Source organism: Typopeltis vanoorti, chromosome 7 (genome assembly GCF_054136105.1).
Source record: "Typopeltis vanoorti isolate ZY-2024b chromosome 7, IOZ_Tvanoo_1.0, whole genome shotgun sequence".
Lineage (NCBI taxonomy): Eukaryota > Metazoa > Arthropoda > Arachnida > Uropygi > Thelyphonidae > Typopeltis > Typopeltis vanoorti.
Genome location: NC_143555.1, coordinates 39,877,087 through 39,897,453, shown reverse-complemented (window position 1 = coordinate 39,897,453; position 20,367 = coordinate 39,877,087). Strand labels below are relative to the sequence as shown.

Below are 20,367 nucleotides of genomic sequence, written 5' to 3'. Positions count from 1 at the left end.
AAAGTGAAAATCTGAACTTGACAACCACTATTTGGCCTGAACCCAGCTTGTTCTTCTTGAAGTATCTCCACAATTTTTCTCAATGTGTTTTCAAGTATACTTGCATAAATTTTACCTAGAACACTTAGAGAAATTCCTCTTCAGCTCTCTCTCACATTCAGCTTTATTTCCTTTTTTTTTTATAGATGGGAACTATGAGAGAGTGCTACTCCAATCATCTGGATTATGTAGTATAGCCATTAAAAAACTTTTATACTTTCATATTTTTGCTGGGCAAATATTTATTCCAGCTGCCTTTCCACATTTCGAATTTATGATGGTTTTTTCTACATCAAGTCTAGCCTTCAAGTATTGATGTGCACTCCTATTTGCATTTCTCTTGAAAATTTTAATTTTCTACTATTGTTCTGTAACTGCTTGTTTTGTTTAACAGTCTTTCAAAGTAATTACTCCAGACATCAATGATTCCCTTATCTTCAGTTGTCATGTCATCTTTATCATATTTTTGATTCCTTTTACAGACTCTTTCCTCTATTACTTAGTTTTTTCAATAGCCTTCAGAACATTTTGCCACCTTCCTGATATATATTTTCTATATTCTTACGAAAGTCTTCCCATGACTTTTGTTTACCTACTTTTAAACATAGCTTATCTCTCTTACATTTTTCTGTGTATTCCTTTAGGACATCTGCCAACTTATTTGCTAGAAACTTACAGTATACTTTCTTTTTTCCAGGACTGCTTCTTTAACATCTTGTTGTCCATCACAGTGTTCTTATTTTTCTATCCTTGCAGGGAACTTCACCACATACCTCCCTAGGATATCAGTGTTTTTTTCATTTTACCATGGAGACTTCACCGTTTTTTCAAAATGCTTTATTTTTTTCTTTAATAATGTTTGTATAGTTAAGCTGACAGTTTACCTGTAAAAGTGTTGCACTTTAATTCCTAAAACTTTCTTACATACTATTCTCTTCAATGTTGATATCTTCATTTTTATCCTACTTTGGCACTAAGTGATGGTCACTTCCACTTATATTAATCCTCTCTACAATACACTGAACCAGCATGAAGATCATTATCAACAATGACATAGTCAGTGAGGCTTTTTGCATGTCTTGCATCTTCTTTCCATCAAACTTGTGCATATTTTTATGTTGGAACATGGTGTTAGTAATGATTAGTCCATATCCTGAGCAGAAATCCAGCAGATACTTACCATTATTATTATTAGCATTGTCCTTTTCTCCAAAATGTTCCTATATGCCTCGTGGGATTTATTTTCTACTTTGCTGTTTAGATTTCCAACAAGGACTACTTTTCCATTTTCTTAGTCAGCTGCCTTCTCTAATGACTCCACAATAAATTTCTCCACTTCTTCTTTAGGTGAAGCTTCTGTGTGAGCATAGGCACAGATGTTTCATTGATTTTGAAGTTAGCCCACACAACCCTACTTCAAACTACCTTCCAGTCAAGAAGTTTATCTTCATGTTTGATGTTGAATGCTATCGCCACTCCATCCTTTTCATGATTATTATTGCCTAAATATAACATCCTATGCTTATTTAGTAAGCTTGCACCTGTTTTTGTCTTCATCTCAGTAATACCAGTTATGTCCATATGATACTTTAATAGCTCTTCTGCAAGTTTGATTTCCTTTCCATTAATACTCCTTATATTGATGATTTCCATCTTCAGTTCTTTGACTTTGACATCTTCAGACTTTGCATTTGGTCTTCTTCTAGATGATTCCCTGATGAAAACAGTAGGATACTTGTTATCTAGGTGACCCCCCCCCCAAGCTAACATGAAACCTTACGTTATATCATCATATGTATTTGTGGTCAAGTCAATAAATAGAGAGTACAATTTGGTCAGCTAAGTCCCAAGTTGCCAGCCCATTGTTCGTTCAGTACCCAATGAATACCTACTAACAAGGGTGATTATAATTGACTAGTGCCTGTTGATGCAAATACCATTTCCACAGAACTACTTAGACATCTTGTATAATTTTATTTAGAAATATATTAATTTTCTGCCAGTAGTTTTGTTATCTGCTAAATTTTAATGTTCGGTCTGTAATGCTTAAGCATACATGCTAACATGTCATTAAAAGCCAAAGCAAACAAGCAAATCTTCAGTTATTTACTTAATTGTACTTTTCAAGCTTATGTGTTCTTGTAACATTATTACAATAAATTTAAATTCATAAAAAATGTGAACGATGAAACTAAAGCTTATTACTTAATTGCTTATTCTCTTGTGTAACACTAGCATTACCAGACCAAAAGTGATTTGTGAGGTAAACAGCACATGTAAAATTGAATCAGTTAAATAAACATTAAAATTTAGAAGTGACATTAAATGTGAGTGTATATGGGCAGGGAGGACTGAAAAGTTCTGATAAACACCTAGAACAGTGATTCTCAACCTTTTTTTCGTCACGGTACACTTTTAATAATTTTAAAATTTGACGACACACTAACAATAAGATAAATTTAAAAGAATTTTACTTGGTTAATTAATTCATGTACCTATAATATATTTTGTAAAAATAGCATACAATAATAATTTGCAATTAAATATAAAATGAAATTGCATTACAAAGTAAACAAAATGTTTATTTAATGATAAATTACATTTAATGCGAAATTTGAGCATGTTTTTTTTTTTGATAACTTCATTTATATTTAGGCGTATAAATGATAATGCTACTCTCATTTCGTGATCCAGGATCTTTTTTTCGTTTTTATATCAGTCAAAGCCGAAAATCCGAATTCACAGAAATAAGATGTGGAAAATTGTAATAACACACTTAAAGCTTTTTGTGCTATTGTTGGATAATTGTATCTAAGATTAATCCAGAACGAATTAATTGATTCTTCTGAATGTTTTGAAATTAAATCTCGGTTATTACACACAGAAATCAGTTCTTCTTCTTCTTTCAAAGTTAGTTCATACACCGATGTGTCATTTATCACAAATGGATTCCGAATCCAATCAAATTTTTTTATTTCTAAATTTGGAAAGTAATGAACAATTTTTTGCTCTAGTATTGTCAAATGATCGATAACTATTTTATGAATTATTTTATAACAATCTTTTAAAACTGACTCAAACTTTTCTAAACTACCTTCTTGTGCTTTATTCTTCCATAAAGTAATTTTTTTTGAAATCCCAACAATTTATTGGTTGAGTTTAAAATATTTTCTTTCGGTCCTTGCAAACTCTTTTTATTTTATTATATAATAAAATAAAAATATCAGATAAGTAAGCCAGCTTAGCACACCATATTATGTCATCCAACAAACCAACAGAATCATTATTATCTTGTTCAAAAAATATCTTTATCTCTTTTTTTAATTCAAGCACGCGAGACAAAACTTTCCCTCTGGATAACCACCTGACTTCTGTGTGTAGTAACAATGATTCGTATTTAGACTCCATAGCCTGGCATAATGTGTGTTTCCCGATGCAAAAAACAATGGGTAACTAATATATCTGCATTATGTTCTCTTACATGTGTTACAAATCCTTTTATAGATCCTGTCATAGCCAGAGCACCATCTGTACAAATGCCAATGCACAAATTCCACGAAATTTTAATTTCTTGTAAATAAGAATTAATTTCATCGAAAATATGTTTTCCTGTTGTGAAATCAGATAATTCACGACAACATAAAAATTGATTAATTATATCATTTTCGCGAATGAATCGAACGAATGCAATTAAGTGTGCTTTTCCCGTAATATCAGTTGTTTCGTCGATTTGTAAAGCAAAATTTGAATTTGCAAGAGTTTTAGCAGTATTTTCTTCAATATTTTGGGATCTATAATTCTGCGATGAATTGTGTCATTTGAAAGTGGTATTTTACAAACATCAATTTCTGCTGATTCACTGATCATTCTTTTTACAATTTTACGACAAGCAGGTAATATAATTTCTTCAGCCAAATTATGAGATTTTAATTTGAGAGCAATTAATTCAGCCACTTCATAAGAAGCTATCTGAGCTTTTTCAGACACACTAATTTGTTTTTTAAAAATCTTTAATTGTTTGGATCTTGCAGATAATGAATTTTGAAAGTAGGCTTTGTCTTTTGATGCTAGCGAAGGATGATTAGTGAGCAGGTGACGTTGGAGCTTGCTCGGAACCATAGCACTGTTTGATAATTTACAACCACATACCACACACTCGGGAACAGTTTTATAATTTTCCATTGTAGATGTAAATCCAAATTTTAAGAAGTCATCATTATACTTACAATGAACATTACATTTTTTGGCAGAAGAAACATCTTTACTTGTACTGGGCTCGTTAGCATGATCGCTAGCATCATCATTATCGTCGTTAAGCTTTCTTTTTTTTATCCATTTTTCCATTTTAGGGGGTTCATTGAAAATAAAAATAATTTTGTCAAAAAATTATTAAAAACTACATATTGTATATTGCCTTTGCATCCGTTTTAATTAAGTTTGACTACACAATATTGTGGTATTGCATGTACGAAAACGAATATATAAGTTGTAACTAACCATATGCACACATCAAGCAGGCGACTAGTAGACTAAACTAATATGTAGCTTTGTTAGCCAGTAGCCAGAACTATAACAGCCATGCGCATTAGTTCAGCCAGTCCCTGCTAGGAAGGTAGAACTGATTGAACCATTTGTCTGACGCCGCTTATGTAGTATTCACAGTGGCGGCACTTAAAAAATCTCGCGGCACACCGAAGTGCCGCAGCACAGTGGTTGAGAATCACTGACGTAGAACAAAAATGATATTAAAGCAACTGCTGATATAACCACAAGAAAAAGCATATCTTGAAACCTTCAACCCTCTTCCCCCTTGTTTCATCAAATTATAATAATTTGTTCTTTTTCTTTTAGGATTTTTTTTTTTAAATCAATTCCTTCATGATGATTATCACAACTTTTCAGCACACTCTCATGTATATGTGTGTGTGTGTGTGTGTGTGTGTGTGTGTGTGTGTGTATATATATATATATACACTAATGTTTTTTAAGAACAGTTATGGATGTTCATATTTCACTTAACTATTTCACAAATGAAATTGACACAGAATTAGGTTTGTTAAGATATTGTTAATGTAGAAAATGTTCACAGGATTCTTTTGAATCATTCAAAAATTTCCTGCTAATTTAATATAGCAGTCAGTGTTAATTCCATGGTTATCTGAACATATCAAGTTATCAGAAACAGATGTAATTCATATGTTGTTCTTACATAACCTGAGCTTGAATGATTTTGACTGTAGTAGTTTGAGGCCATGTCAGCAAGGCATGCAAGAAAGATACCAAGAATGCGTTTTATTTTTTGTAAAAGAAAAAAAAAAAGGAAAAGAGGTTTTGAACTGGAGAGTAAGAGGTAGAAAACTGGATTTTTTTTGTGTGTGTGTGTGAGAGGGGAGATATGTGCAGCTTGTTTTGAAACATTAAACACTTATCTGATTCTGATATATATCAGAGGGTTATTTAAGCTAATAATTATTTAGTATTTTATGAATATTTAAACAGATCAACTTGTGTGTTCATATATTCTCATAAGAACAAATAATGTGAGCTCAGTTGGCAAGTTTTAACATTGTTAAATATTTTGGCTGAAAGGATGATAGAGTTACGCAAATGTGGGATTTTTATAAACATGAAAAATTTAAAGATTCATCGGGAAAACAATGTATGAGACATTTCTGAATAAGGCAAAGAGTTATCACTTGGATATGCTGATGGTTGCTCTTGATCTTATGGAGGAAATTCTGTGAACCAGAGAATTAGTATCAAAATTTCCTTCATTCTTTCTCGTACTATTTTGTGGCAAAAACCTCCATAAAATACTAACAAAGAAGGGATTCAGAAAAATTTGATGTTCAAAACAAATCATATAAATTTAGTTAGGTCATGCAAAATTGGACTGCTCATTCTACTTGTTGATAACATTTCTTTTTGTATAGAAATGATCTGAACAGATAAGCTTAATAATGTCAGTAGCAAAATTTCTTGTTCAAAAGTTGCAGGTAAAAATATATTAGTAAAGAGTGATATAACATCAGAATGTGTCATGAAGTATTTTTGGGTTAATATGTTGTTTCAATTTTAAAATAAAATTAGGAGCATTTTTATATAGAAAGGATAAGTTCCAGAACTAAATATATGTATTGGTAGTAATTCACAACTTTATATGTAGGTACAATTTTCAATTATGGATTTGTGGCAATCCATAAATCCTTGGTCCATCATGAAAGATAGATTTGCTGATCCTATGAAGTTATCTAAAATTTTGTTCATTCTCTTAATTTGCAATTTAGTACAGTCATTAAAAAGTGGTCTATAAGTAGCTCCATTAATAAGAGACATTTTCCAACAATATTCAGAAGAAGTATTTTTTCCTTTGTCAGCTTTAGTAATAAGAGTGTGTTTTGAGGCTAGTCTCTGAACTTGTAAATTTTTAAAATTATTTTTTGTACTATTGGAGGTAATAGATTGTATAAAGCTTGAACAGTTTCGAATTACAACTAAACTTAAATTTCACATTAGTATTAAGAGAAGAATTTGTTTGAATGTCATTTGAGCAAATGGCTCGGGCATAATAAAAACACTGTGTACAGAGCTAGAGTGATTTGTTCAGATGATGACATTTTCTAAAAAGATTTACAGTACATCTTAAATTGTTTCACTAATAATAGATATAATCCTAAAAAAAAAAGATTATTAATCTCTGACACTCGATAACAAGTAGACTAACAGGAAACAGTTAATTTCTGAAAAAAAAAATTTAATTACTATTTATCAATCAATATTTAAACTCTTCTCTTGTCTACTATCTTAAGTTTGAAGTTCACTTGTTGTCAGTACTATTGTCAGGGAAAGAAAAAGCCATCTTTGACTACTACCAGAGAGTAGTCAGAAATATCTGAATACTTGAAATTTCTTGTTCAGTTATGCTTAGTTTGTCTATTTTGTTATTAAACTTTGACAATGCCTGTTACTATAGACAAAACATTGGATTGAAATATTTATTTTTTAGTTTTAGATAAGATATGAAATTTTTTTTCTTATGTATATTTATTATTTCTTATGAAATATCTGGCAATGGATTCTTTTCTACACAGTCTTGTCATAAATACTGTTTACAACTCCCCCCCCCCATGCACTACCCACAGAATTGCACGAACTCAGTTCTGTTAGTAACACTGTGTGCAGCCAACATTCACATGCTTATCAGTAGAGAAAGAGCTGTATGAGTTAACATGCAGTGGGGAGATTATGAGAACCATGTATCTGTAATAGCACTTCACAAGATTGGAATGCAGCTAACTGTTATTTTCAACATGCTAAAAACACTTGGGATCAGTAGGATGTTTGTGCATTGGACTATTAACCATTATAATGATACAAAAGATGTATTTGACTGCCAAAGAACAGGTCAACCATGCTGCATTACAGCTTGTTATGGCTGTGAAGGCCATCATGAACATTTCACAGAGAACGATGTCACATATACTAACTGATGACCTGGGGGTAAGAGCTTATCATTGTTCTACTGGACACTTCCTAACACCACAACTTATGCAGCAAAGAGTGATAAAATCAAAGACTCTTCTTTGGTGTACGCGAACATGAGACAGATATTCTCTTCACATGTAGAAGATTTTCACCATTGGAGGTCATTTAGCTGCCAAAAATGATTGGATATATGTCTCAGGTGGTTGTACAACACGTGCCATAGCACCCCGTGTCAGTGATGGTTTGGTGAGGATGACACCATGCTGGAACCTATGAATGGCTTTCCCTGGACAGCACCTTGTTTCATGGTAGGCAGTGGACCTACCAATAAGATTTAGTCCCTGCACACACAAGGCGAGGACCACACAACAGTGATTGGAGGCAAATTTGCCCTACCAGATATCACCATCTGATTGGCCGTCTTGAAGTTCTGATCTGAATCTGTTGGACTTTATATTGTGGTCGGAGCTTGAGAGAGTAGCCTGCAAGAAACAAAACCCCGGCATCGCCAACCTACAGGTGGATGTTGTGCATGCCACCTCACAGACTTCGCGGGTGTGTGAAGGCAAATGGGACTATTTCAAACACTGAATGCTGCTATATGAACGTTAGACACGTTCATATGTGCCGAAATCTGTAAATAGTTTACTGATAGATTAATGGTTTATGCGCTGTTTAAGTTGTAACAGTATTTATGGCTAGACTAGGTAAGCTATACACAGAATTTCACTCAACTCCTGCAACTTTTCACCTTCTCATAGATGTTCTTTTTTTGCTTCATGCCTCTTCTCTCTCTCTCTCTCTCTCTCTCTATATATATATATATATATATATATGTACATTGTATATGTGTGTGTATATTGTCATGCTGCTTCAATTTGTCATCTACATTTGGTGCATCATATAGTGCTACATGATGATGAATTTTGGAACTACTTTTTTTTCCCTCAGATATCACTTCTGCATGATGCACAATATATACTTGCAAAGTTTGGCAGCATTTGGATCACTGGGTGGCACTCCACAGGCCTTAAACAGTGATACTTTAATTTTGATCACACTGTAGCCGTATTTTACATAGAATATATAATGGCCTTTTACATTCTGCAAAAAATTGACCAGTTATCCTGGAATTTAGATAGTCTCCATCGATATGACGTTCTGTATTTTAATCAGATACAAAATGACAGGAAATTAAGTGCAATTTTCATGTAGCTATAATACTAGAAAATGATTGCCGCTGTTCAAGCAGTACATTAGATTCTTAAAGCAGGAAAAGTCCTCTATTTATATATCCACATTTCTAAATCACAATGCAGAGTTTTCATTTAAACTACTTAGCTAAAAAACTGAAAGCCTTCGGCTTAAGGCACGCTTTAGTTGCATATGTGTATACATTAAAAATGTAATGTATATGCATTGCAAATCAAAATTATTGTAGCTCCATAAGAATATTGCCTTATTTCATTTACTTAAGAATTTCCTGCATATTATTAATCAGTGCTATTAATTGCTTTCCAGGCATGGATTTGTTATAGCAGTTACAACTATTGACAACATTGGTGCTGGTCTGATTCAGCCAGGAAGGGGATTTGTCGTTTACCCTGTGAAGTATAAAGCTATTGTTTTTCGTCCTTTCAAGGGAGAAGTGTTGGATGCTGTTGTAACACAAGTGAATAAGGTGTGGATTGTGTTGTAGAAAATAATGTTTTGAAATTAATGCCTATTTTATTATGCTTAACTCTGTATCATACTTCATATTTATAACTAACATCAAAACTGTAAATGATGTAAATGGAACCTTATTCAGAGCAATAACATAGCTTAATCAATTTGTACTGTAGTGAACAATGATTCAACAAATTAATGCATTATGGAATAGACAACTAAATTTCAACTTAAGTTCCATAGCAGTAGTTAATTCAAGCTTTCTTTTGTAAACAGTGGAAATTCAACATTATTTTTATGACGAATGCAAACATTTATATTTATCTTTAATCTATCCATTGCAATCCATATCTCACTGGGAGTTTGCCATTGTGTCAGACTTGCTGGGGGGGGGGGGTGAAGTACCTTAGATGGACGAGCACTGGTGTTATCTAAAACAATTGACTGGCTCTTGTCGTGACCATTTGATTACATTTAGATATCTGTTTGTTGCTCTGTCATCTAAAAGGAAGAGAAAAGAAAAGAACATTTCTTTTTGAGTGGCTTGAATGCCCACCAATGAAATTAGCAATGCAAAAATTGAAAAATAATACATTAAATAAATGCAATTCAACTTTATTAAAAATGGTAGCATATAGAACACAACTCTAAATTGTAAAGGTATAAACTCATCATCATCATTATCAAATTCCTGCTATGTACCCTCAAGGGGTGTACAGGATATGATAGTACTACATGAAAAAAATTACATCATTACTACCTTCCTATCTACAATTTTCCTCCAAATCAGTCTGTTACTTGTCAAGACTCCAACATTATCAGATCTTATATTTCTATTGTCTAAGGCACTTTGTACCATATCAATCCACCTATATCTTGGTCTTCCTCTGGGTCGTTTTGCTGCCAACCTGGCAGAGAACACTTGTTTTGCTAATCTTTCCTCGCCCATTCTGTTTAAGTGACCATGTCACCTGAGATTAGCTCTGCTAACGCATTCCTGGATACTGACAATGTCAAGTTCTTTCCTAATATCCTCGTTTTTAATATGATATTGCCATTGATGCCATCTGTTCATACCTCTAATCTTTCTCAGGACTCTCATATCTGCAGTCTGTAGTCTTTGGTCAAGTGTTTTACTTCTGACCCAGCTCTCAGATCCATAAGTTAAAACTGGTTTGAACACTGTCTTGTATACAGCTAATTTAGTGTTCCGACTAATTTCTCTCTTATTCCATATGAATTTATTCAATTGACTTCCCACCATACCAGCTTTGTTGATTCTGTTGTCTATTTCTATATTTAATTTACCATCTTCAGTAAAAATCGTGCCTAAGTAGCTGAAATGTTTTACTTGTTCCACAGGTTCTCCATTCACAACACAGTTGACATTTTCAATGATTCTGCCTATTTTCATTGTCTTTGTCTTTTTATTGCTGACCTTCATACCATATCTATTACAACAACTATTCAACTTAGTCAGAGAATCTTGCAGACTTGTAGTGGATTTATTTAGAAGTATAACATCATCCGCATAAAGCAAAGAGCTGACATTAACATCTCCAATTTTGATATGTTTAATACCACTTTCCTTCATAATGTGATCCATATAGATAATGAATAACAGAGGGGATAATGTACATCCTTGTCTCACACCAGATTTAACATTAAACCATCTTCCTGTACTTCCTTCAATTCTAACTGCTGACTTACAACTCAAATAAAGACTAAGTATTGCTTGATATAATGCCCCATTGACACCATATAACTGCAGCGTATTGAAAAGCTTCTCTCTTGGCACCTTGTCATATGCCTTTTCCAAATCGACAAAACTTAAATACAGATCTTTGTTATATTTCCATGCTTTCTCGGCTATTTGTCAGAAAGTGAAGATCTGATCCTGACAGCCTCTATTTGGCCTGAATCCATCTTGTTCTTCACCCAGCTTTTCTTCCGCAATTCTTCTCAACTGTTTTTCAAGTATACTTGCATAGATCTTGCCAGGAACACTCAGTAGGGAAATACCTCTGTAATTCTCACATTCAGTTTTATTTCCCTTTTTATATATGGGTACTATGAGAGCTCTACTCCAATCATCGGGAATTCGCCCCTCTGTCTAGGCTTTCTGAACTATGTAGTGCAGCCACTGTAAGACTCTTATACCACCATACTTCAGCATTTCTGGTCGAATATCATCTACTCCAGCTGCCTTTCCACATTTCAAGCCTTTGATGGCTTTTTCTACTTCAAGTATGGATATGCATTCCTGCCTGCATGCCTGGTCAGTGTTTTTTACCACTGTGCTGTCATCACTGCTTGTTTCATTTAGCAGTTTTTCAAAGTAATTACTCCATACTTCAAGGATATCTTTTTCTCCCGTTTTCATGTCACCTTTATCAACTCTAACTCCTTTTACAGCACTCTTTCCTCCATTCCTAAGCTTCTTCAACAACCTCCAGAATATTTTGCCACCTTCTTGATATTTATTTTCTATATTCTTGCCAAAGTCCTCCCATGACTTTTGTTTAGCTAGTTTTACACAGTGTTTAGCATTCTTGCATTTGTCTCCATATTCTCTAAGAGCACAAGCTGACTTATTTGACAGGAGCTTTTGATATGCTTTCTTCTTTCCTTCACTGCCTCTTTAACTTCCTGTGTCCACCAGGGAGTTCTGATTTTTTTATCCTTGCAGACAACCTCACCACGTGCCTCTCTGGCAGAATCAATCAATGTTTTCTTCAGAGTTTGTCACTGAATCTCCAAGGTTTGATTCCTGTTCTCAAACTCTTTCATTTTTTCTTCAATAATCTTTGTGTATTTTAGTCTACAGTTCACATCTGAAAGCTGCTTACCTTTAATTCGCTTTAAAACTTTCTTACATGTTATTCTTTTGAATATGAAATTCAATTTTATCCTGCTCAAGACTAAATAGTGATCACTTCCAATTTCAAATCCTCTGTACACTCTGGTGTCCTGCACGGGGAAAAACATCACTGTCAATGAGACTTTTCTTATTCCTTGCCTCTTCTTTCCATGTGAATTTGTGCACATTTTTATGTTGGAACATGGTGTTAGTAATAACCAGTCCATGTCCTGAGCAGAAATCCAACAGATATTTGCCATTATTATTAGCTTTGCTCTTTTCTCCAAATTTTCCCAAAATATTTTTGTATGTCTCACAATCATTTCCTATTCTGCTATTTAGATCCCCAACAAGTACCAACTTTTCCTTTCTCATTGTGTCAGTTGCTTTTTCTAAAGCCTCAAAAAATTCCTCCACTTCTACCTTAGTAGAACCTTCTGTGGGACCATAGGCACATAAGTCTCATTGTCCAGTTCCCCATTCTCATATTTGCCCACATTACTCTACTTGAGACTGACTGCCATTCAAGAAGATTAGCCTCGTATTTTGTGTTGAATACTATGGCTACTCCTTCTTTTCCTTGATTGTCATTGCCTGAATATAACATTTTGTATTTATTGCTCAGAAAGATCTCACCAGTTTTGGTCTTTTTTGTTTCAGTCACCACTATTATGTCGATCTGGTACTTATCTAATTCCTCAGCTAGCTCCATTTCTTTGCCATTCAGGCTTCTTACGTTGATAGTACCGATCTTTAACTCTGGTGATGTTGAGTTGGGGTTTGTTTTCAGATTTGTTCCAGTAGCTGACTTTTTGCTGTTCGCCCTGGTTCCCTGGCGAAAACAATGAGGGCCTTGTTTAACCGGGCGATGCCCCAGCCGGCATGAAATTTTGTCATGTTGTACCATCCTTTTTTATTTTGGCACCACCAATAAGAATACAATTTGGTCGGCTATATCCCAAATTGCCAGCCCATCCTCGTTCGTTCAGTATCCAAGTAGATACCCAACAGGGTGCACCACGAGAAGGTGAGGATTGGACATTAGGTCAGAAACCCTGGTCGGTTCTCTGCATTCCTTTAAAGGCTATGTGGAGGTCTCCTCTCAGTTATACAGCTTTGACCCTTAAACATCCCAATGGTATAAACTAATGTACACAACTACTGTACACTGAGGTTCAGTGATAGGTTTGGATATGTATGAGCAGTGGTGGTGGTGCATGTTATTGACGTTGATATTGAGTCCTCCAGATGTTTGATAAAGATTTTATTGTTTTTTGTTTTCTCATGTGGGCTTTAATGAGGTTGCTGAATGCAATATTGAGTATTGCTATACTCATATATGGAGAAGCTAACTAATGAAGACCTTAAATGATGCTGCAGTAACAGCAAATAAGAATGAGTCCTGTATTGATGAAATCTATTAGAATTCTGCATCAATAAAAATGGGATTCCGGCTACTTTGATATGACAGTGATATTGTTGAAAAGAACAAGATCATATGTGATCTTGAAGTTATGACAGAGGCAAATCTTGTCTTTAATTGCTACGGAAAGCTTTGAAGTTCGAAAAGAAAGTTATCGACTCTTATCCATCCTGCAGCTTCTGGGGAAGAGGGGGGGGGGGATAGTTCTAGCTTCTGTTTTGCATCAACCATTCACTCCAGGTTAATTTTTTTTTTTCAGTATAGGAATTTTATTCTGTTTTGTAATAAGATATTTGTTTAAGAATTATGTGTAAAAATGCTGCCTAAAAACTTGGATAAGTTGGCCATGAAATTAAGCACCACACCTGCCACACATCCTTTGCTATTGAGGCATAGGAACTTCTCCGTGTAAAATTCCTCTTCTGATTTATTTTTGAAAGTCATACAGTGCTACCTTTATTTTTAGCAGTGGAATTTTACACTTGAGATGTTTCCTAAATCATTGCGTTATTGAAAATCATTTGTAAACAAAAAAGTATTTCACTTTTTTTTCCCTCATTATTTTGGAAGTAGGAGCCATCTTAACCGTGTGGAGGTCATCTATTTGACTGAGGATAAATTTTTCTTCAACTACTTTTGCAAACAAATTCTTCTTTTGGAACAATGATGAAAATTTGTTGTCTAGTACTTAAATATGTAAAAATGTAACAGAAGATAAAGTTCTAAGGTGTTAAATTTTAATGTAACACCATTAAACTTTAGATTATATTCAGCCATTTCTTGTTAAGGCTGAATCAGTATCATATACGATGATCCAGATTATGAATACAATGTATTCATTTGTTTTAAAAATTAGGTACAATTATGAACATTTATTCAATTATATATTTAAAGTGAAGTGAGAGAGTTACTGAGTATTTAAATTATCATTTCGTATTTACTTGTTACTTATTTGTAAATAAATTATCTTTTTCTTGGTTTAGTTAGTCAGGACCTCATCAGTTTATTGCCGAATAGTTTATGCATTTCTGAAACCAGATAGAAACCTGATTTTTATCATAGGGAAAATTATTGTTTTCCTTGTTATATTCATCAATAAAATGTTACAGCAAATTAATTGAAAGATAAAACCAAGGATTATACACCTGTTCTGAGGATGAAAAACCAGAGTTCCCCAGAAGAAAAGCACTGCCACATATCCGAGACTCAAACTTTAGAGACCAGGACATTGATTGTCTCATCCAGGAGCAGCATGTAGTGAAGTTACTTTCAAGGATAAATAAAAGCAGAGCTCTGTTTGACGTGGGAATTTGAAGAAGGGGACTTTGAAAAAATGGAAAATCATATAAAAAAAGTTATATGGTTTTCTCTGCAGCACCTCAGAAACCAGGTGACCAAATCCATGCACAAAAGCTCATGTGTGGACTTTTAAGGTCTTGTAAAATAGCAGGATGATTCCCTTATCCTTACTTCTTAATGTTCATTTTAGCTTTGCAATTATCCTCTCAATTTTATTTTATTTTTTCTATCTGATCTACATACGAAAGGCCACATGACCTATAGCACATTAGTGCCATGTGTGGGCAAGAGGAATAGAAGAAAGAAGCAATCTGTTCATATTTTTCTTGAACATCTGAGGGTAGTAATCTTTGGGGAAGGTAGAGTGAAAGGGACAGAAGTAGATGGAATGAAAGAGTAGGCAGTGAAGTTGCAGTAGTGAGTTTCAAGATGGACTGTAAAAGGGTGTTGGTTAGCAGTGGCTCTTATTTTAATGATTTTGGAGGAACAATAGTGGCCAATTCAGCAGAACACTGTCCATGAAAGTATCTGCAGAAGAGGTACAAAGCAGAAACTGAATGTCTGTGTGATAGGGATCATTGGATCATTCATTAACTGGATTGCCCTCTTCTCTACAGAATTGAATAATCTTAGAGAGGATTTTAGTGTAGTAGTGGTTTATCCCTTTCAGTCGTTTCCAACCCTAGGCGACTTTGTAGGCATTGTCCATGAAGTTTTCATAGTGAGATTTTTTACAGAGTAGTTCGCCGTTGCTTACCCCAACCCTATCAGTTTTATCCGGGCTCAGGACCAGCATATGACTGGGATGTATTCATCACTGTAATCCAGGTGTGTATATGGGGCCGGTTTGTCTGTTCTGGAGGATGAAAAACCCAAGTTTCTGGGTGAAAAAAACCTCCTACCTCCATATGAGACCAGCTAACTCAGCTTCTGTTGAAAGAGACTAGATAAAGGTTCCTCATGTCTTTCGTTCCTTTCGTCTCTACTGACTGAGCTATGGAGGCTTCGTATTTTAGTGCGCCACCCCATATATGGCAGCAATATTCCATGGCTGTGTGGATTTGGGCTTGATAGAGTTAGAAGCTGTGAATCCGAGCGGTTAGCGTAGTGGCTTTGCGCTTCGCAACCATATGCCTGGGGAAGGAGTGTTCCAGGTTTGATTCCCGTCGAAGACGTGAGGAAACTTGAGAATCTTCCTCGGGCATAACCAAGTTAGCCAGTCTTGGGTGCGGGCAGCAGGGTTTTTTCCGCCAGTTTATCTGGCTTTTTCATTCCACAAGCAGGCAAACCGGCCCCGTGAACATATGCTTCTACAGCCAAAAATATATATATATATATATATATTCCCCCCAGCTGCAGACTAGGCGACAGGTTGGTTGGGAGTGGTACTAACAAGTAGTCGCATCTAAGTAACACGCAGACGCTGCATAGGAAGCGGGAATAACACGTAGTGAAAGAAGAAGAGTTAGAAGCTGTGAAAGTGTGAAGTAGTGTCTTGTGCAAAAAAGTACACCAAGTTTTTTGGTGGGTGCAGAAGCCATAATTGGAATGTGCTAGGAAAGGTTGGTGCAGGTCAGTCCAAGAAGAAAAATCTGATTGTGTGTGGATATCTCAGTATTACTGAAGGTGGGGGGGGCTCTTTCTTCAGAGAGATCAGACAGGACTGAGTTTTGGTGGCATTGAAGTTTACACAGTTGTCCTTGTCCCACTGAGATATAGCTAGGAGATCTGAGTTCATGTCGCTGGTTGTAGATCTTGAGGATTCTAATACTTGAGAATTATTTGTCGAATGAAAAGGAGGAATGGAGTGTACTTTTGTCAGCAAAGCTATGGATAGGATTGGAAGTCTGAGGAAGCAGGTCATTTATATACAAGAGGAAGAGAGTGGGTGAAAGAACAGAACCCTGGGGTGCTCCTTCATTGATGGGGAAATCTGAGGAGAGTAAACCGTCCACCATGACATAGTGAGCGATCAGTGAGAAAGTTGGAGATCCAGTTGCAGAGTAAGAAAGATAGACTATAGAATGGCATTTTGTTAAGTAGGCCCCCTGTGCCAAACCCAATCGAATGCCTTTGAAATGTCGATGGCAACCACATGAATTTCTCCATGGATTGGGTCCAGAGGTGAGTGGTGGAATCCATGATGCTGGTCACTGATTAGTTGATATGACTAGGTATTTCAAGAGTTGGTTATTGATGACCTTCTCCATAGCTTTAGAGAGAACAGAAGGGAGAGCAATTGTATGGTAGTGTGTTGGCTGACTTTCACCACCTTTCTTTGGGATGGGTTGAATGTGTTTCCATGTTGTAGGGCAAATTCCAGTTGATAGGATAGATTGAAGAGGTGATACAGCACAAGTGTTAGTTCTGTTCTGGGACACAATAGTTGGGAAACATTCAGGACCAGATGCTCTTGTTTGTGTGCAGGATATTTAGGATTCTTTGGATTTCTTTTTGTAGGAAGATTATGTGCAACATGAAGGGAGCTGTTCTTCATAGAGTGGAGGAAACTTTTCCCTGGTCATCAATGCAGGAATTGGAAGAGAAAAGTGATGCCAGTAAGTTGGCCTTATCTTTAGGTGATGTAAATACAGTACCACCCAGATGTGAGAGTGATGGAAACCTGGGTGGGCAAAAGTTGTGCTTAATGACCTTGGCAAGGGACTAGAAGGAGTGACTGCCATTTGGACAAGAGGCAAGTTTGTGGCATTTGGCCCTTTCAAAGTCTGACTTGGACTTGATGTTCCTTTTACATTCTATTGGCACATTTTTTTTTAAAGAACCAAACCTTGAATGGTGACTGAGAGTTTGTGGGTGGAATCAGAGATGAAAGCGTTCATTCCTGTGAGGATGATTTCTGTTATTCAGTCTGAGCAGATGTTTGGATCAGAAGAACTAAAGCAGTAGTCAGACAATGGGAAGGAGGCATAGAAGTCATGGAGTTCCTCCCAGTTGGCACCCTTGTAGTGTCAAAGAACATGAGACTGTGAACTGATGGGTGAAGGTAGTTCTGTGGCAAAAGAGACTTGTATGAGGTTGTGGTCTGCATTACCAGAAGGAGAAATGACAACTGCAGTATTCCTGGAAGGGGAGCTTGTTAGGGAGAGGTCAAATGTGTTGGCAAATTGAAGAGGGTTGTCAGGTAGTCTAGTCGGAAGATTGGTCATTGCTGGTGGCAAACATCTCGGCATCCCTTCCTGCTTAATCTGTGAAACTGGAGAGGGGAAGCCAATTGTGAGTTGTGGACATTGAAATCCCCAAGAAGAATGACCTCGCTATTGGGGTATTTTGACTGCAGAAAGTCAAGCTTTAGAGAGAGAGAGAGAGAGAGAGAGAGAGAGAGAGAGAGAGATAGTTGAAGAGGTCAGGGTGGTTGACAGAGCTTGGAGAGCGATAGAGGGAGCATATGGAAAGGGCAGGTTAGTTTGGTAGAGAAATTTTGAGCCAAGGTAGATCAAACAGTGGGGCTTGAAAGATTTGCAGTCTCTGGCATGGTATATCAGTTCTGATGGATGCACAAGTGCCACTCTTGTGGCAGAAAGAGCTATGTAATGTGTAGTTTGGGCTGTTGAGGTTGCTAGTTGAAGTTCTGATAGGAATAGTACTTCAGGTTTAGATGACTAGGTGGTGGTGCACATTATTTATATTACTGTTTAGGCCACGGATGTGGAAATTTTTGGATGTGGGAGTAAGAATTAATGTTAGTGGGTTGTTTGATTGAATTTCTGTTGTTTTTTATGATTATTTTGGTTGGATTTTTGATGTTTTTTTATGGCTAGATTTTTTTTGTTACAATAAATATGAATATAAAAAATATATACAGACTAATTTCGTAAGTGTAGAATCATTTTTGTTATTTGAATAGTATATATATATATATATATTAGTTATGATTGTTTAGCTTGCTGTTTTATAACAGTATTGACTCACTTTTTTACATTTAGGTTGGACTGTTCACTGAAATTGGACCACTGTCTTGTTTTATTTCTAGGCATGTATGTATAATATTATGAATTATTAGTATCATTTGTTATTGTTTTATAAAAAATAACTAATTGACTGCAAATTGAAGTTAATATTCAGTTGATGCTGTAGTATGAAACTTTTTACTGAAAAGGAGAAAACCTTTAGCACATTTCCTAGTTAGTATTAATTTTGTTGCAAGAAACCTATATATAAATATATATATTGCTTTTGTTATATTAGAACATTACTTTTAAGAAATATATTGTAAGATGAAATCTAAACTCATATAAAACATGAGTCAAATACCAAGGAAGTGGGAAGTTGTCTACAGTTTAGAAGCAGTACTTGGCTAACATTGTCCCCTTTTTGATACTTTTTAAATCGAATGACCTCTATTGGATTTTTTTTTTTTTTTTTTTTTTTTTTTTCATATGAGGTGTATTTTACTGTAGTAACCAACCAGAACTTTTTGAATTATATGACCCAAAGTGGGTGTCTCAGGGGAATGTTGAAAGCACAAAGCAACTGTACATTTCTAAATTTATGTAAAAATTTTTTTTCACTTGCTTGTAATATAAATTTAACTTGACAAGAAATTATGTTCTTGTTTAATCCCGTTATCCAAGTGAAGCAAACACTGATAAGACCTCACAAAAGGTTGAAACTGGTCTAGTAGTAGTCCTTTTGATAATGCATAGCATTATACACATCTACCGAGGGGGGGGGGGAGTGCTTTGCATTATGGGATACATTAATCTCTATACAAGTAGCCTAGTCGTGAAGTTACTTCACTTGCAAACTTTGTTTGCTTACAATTGGATGAAGGATGAAATAATAATATAATTTCTTGTCAAGTTATATTTCTAAATTATTTTAAATCACTTTGAATGAAGTAACTCATTGAAGTCTGCAATGGATTTAGTCTGGTTGTCTTGAAATTCTTAGGGACGTTAATTAACTGTCAAATAAAAGTTGTAGATTAATTATATTCATTTTGAACTGGGATTGTTATAGTAGGTTGAATTTCTTTTATGATTCTTTTGTTACATATGTCTGATTTTAATTTGGATCACTGAACTTTAAGGTACCTGTGGCATGATTATAAACAATAAATTACACAATAACCACAGTAATTAACTTTAAAGAAATGAAAGTACAGATATTTCATACTGAAAATAACATTATATTATCAATGTGTAGAAACAAGCAAATCAAAGGAATGAAATACAAGGTACATACAGCAGTCGGTGGTTTAACAATTAAAAACTGTTGCCGTGTGCTAGAAATTAATATTAATGAATAATATTATCAAATTCCTGACATGTACCCTCAAGAAGTGTACAGGATATGATGGTACCACATGAGAAATTTACATCATTACTAACTTCCTATCTACACTTTTCCTCCAAATCAATCTGTTACCTGTCAAGACTCCAACATTGTCAGATCTTATACTTCTATCTTCTAAGGCACTTTTTACTGTATCAATCCACCTATATCTTAGTCTTCCTTTGGATCTTTTTCCTGCCAACCTGGCAGAGAACACTTGTTTTGCTAATCTTTTTCTCCCATTCTGTTTAAGTGACCATACCACCTGAGATTAGCTCTGCTAACCATGTCAAGTTCT

The 20,367-nt window shown here is 35.1% G+C and overlaps 1 protein-coding gene across 1 annotated transcript in view; it reads left to right on the top strand.

Annotated features, from left to right (window-relative positions):
- The window catches only part of Polr2G (DNA-directed RNA polymerase II subunit Rpb7), a 112,447-nt gene that overhangs the window by 36,789 nt on the left and 55,291 nt on the right, over positions 1 to 20,367 (top strand). Inside the window, exons 3-4 of the mRNA XM_090395806.1 lie at positions 9,046 to 9,205; positions 18,719 to 18,769. Of these exons, the coding sequence (XP_090251932.1) occupies positions 9,046 to 9,205; positions 18,719 to 18,769 (211 nt within the window). The remainder of the gene's footprint in view (positions 1 to 9,045; positions 9,206 to 18,718; positions 18,770 to 20,367) is intronic.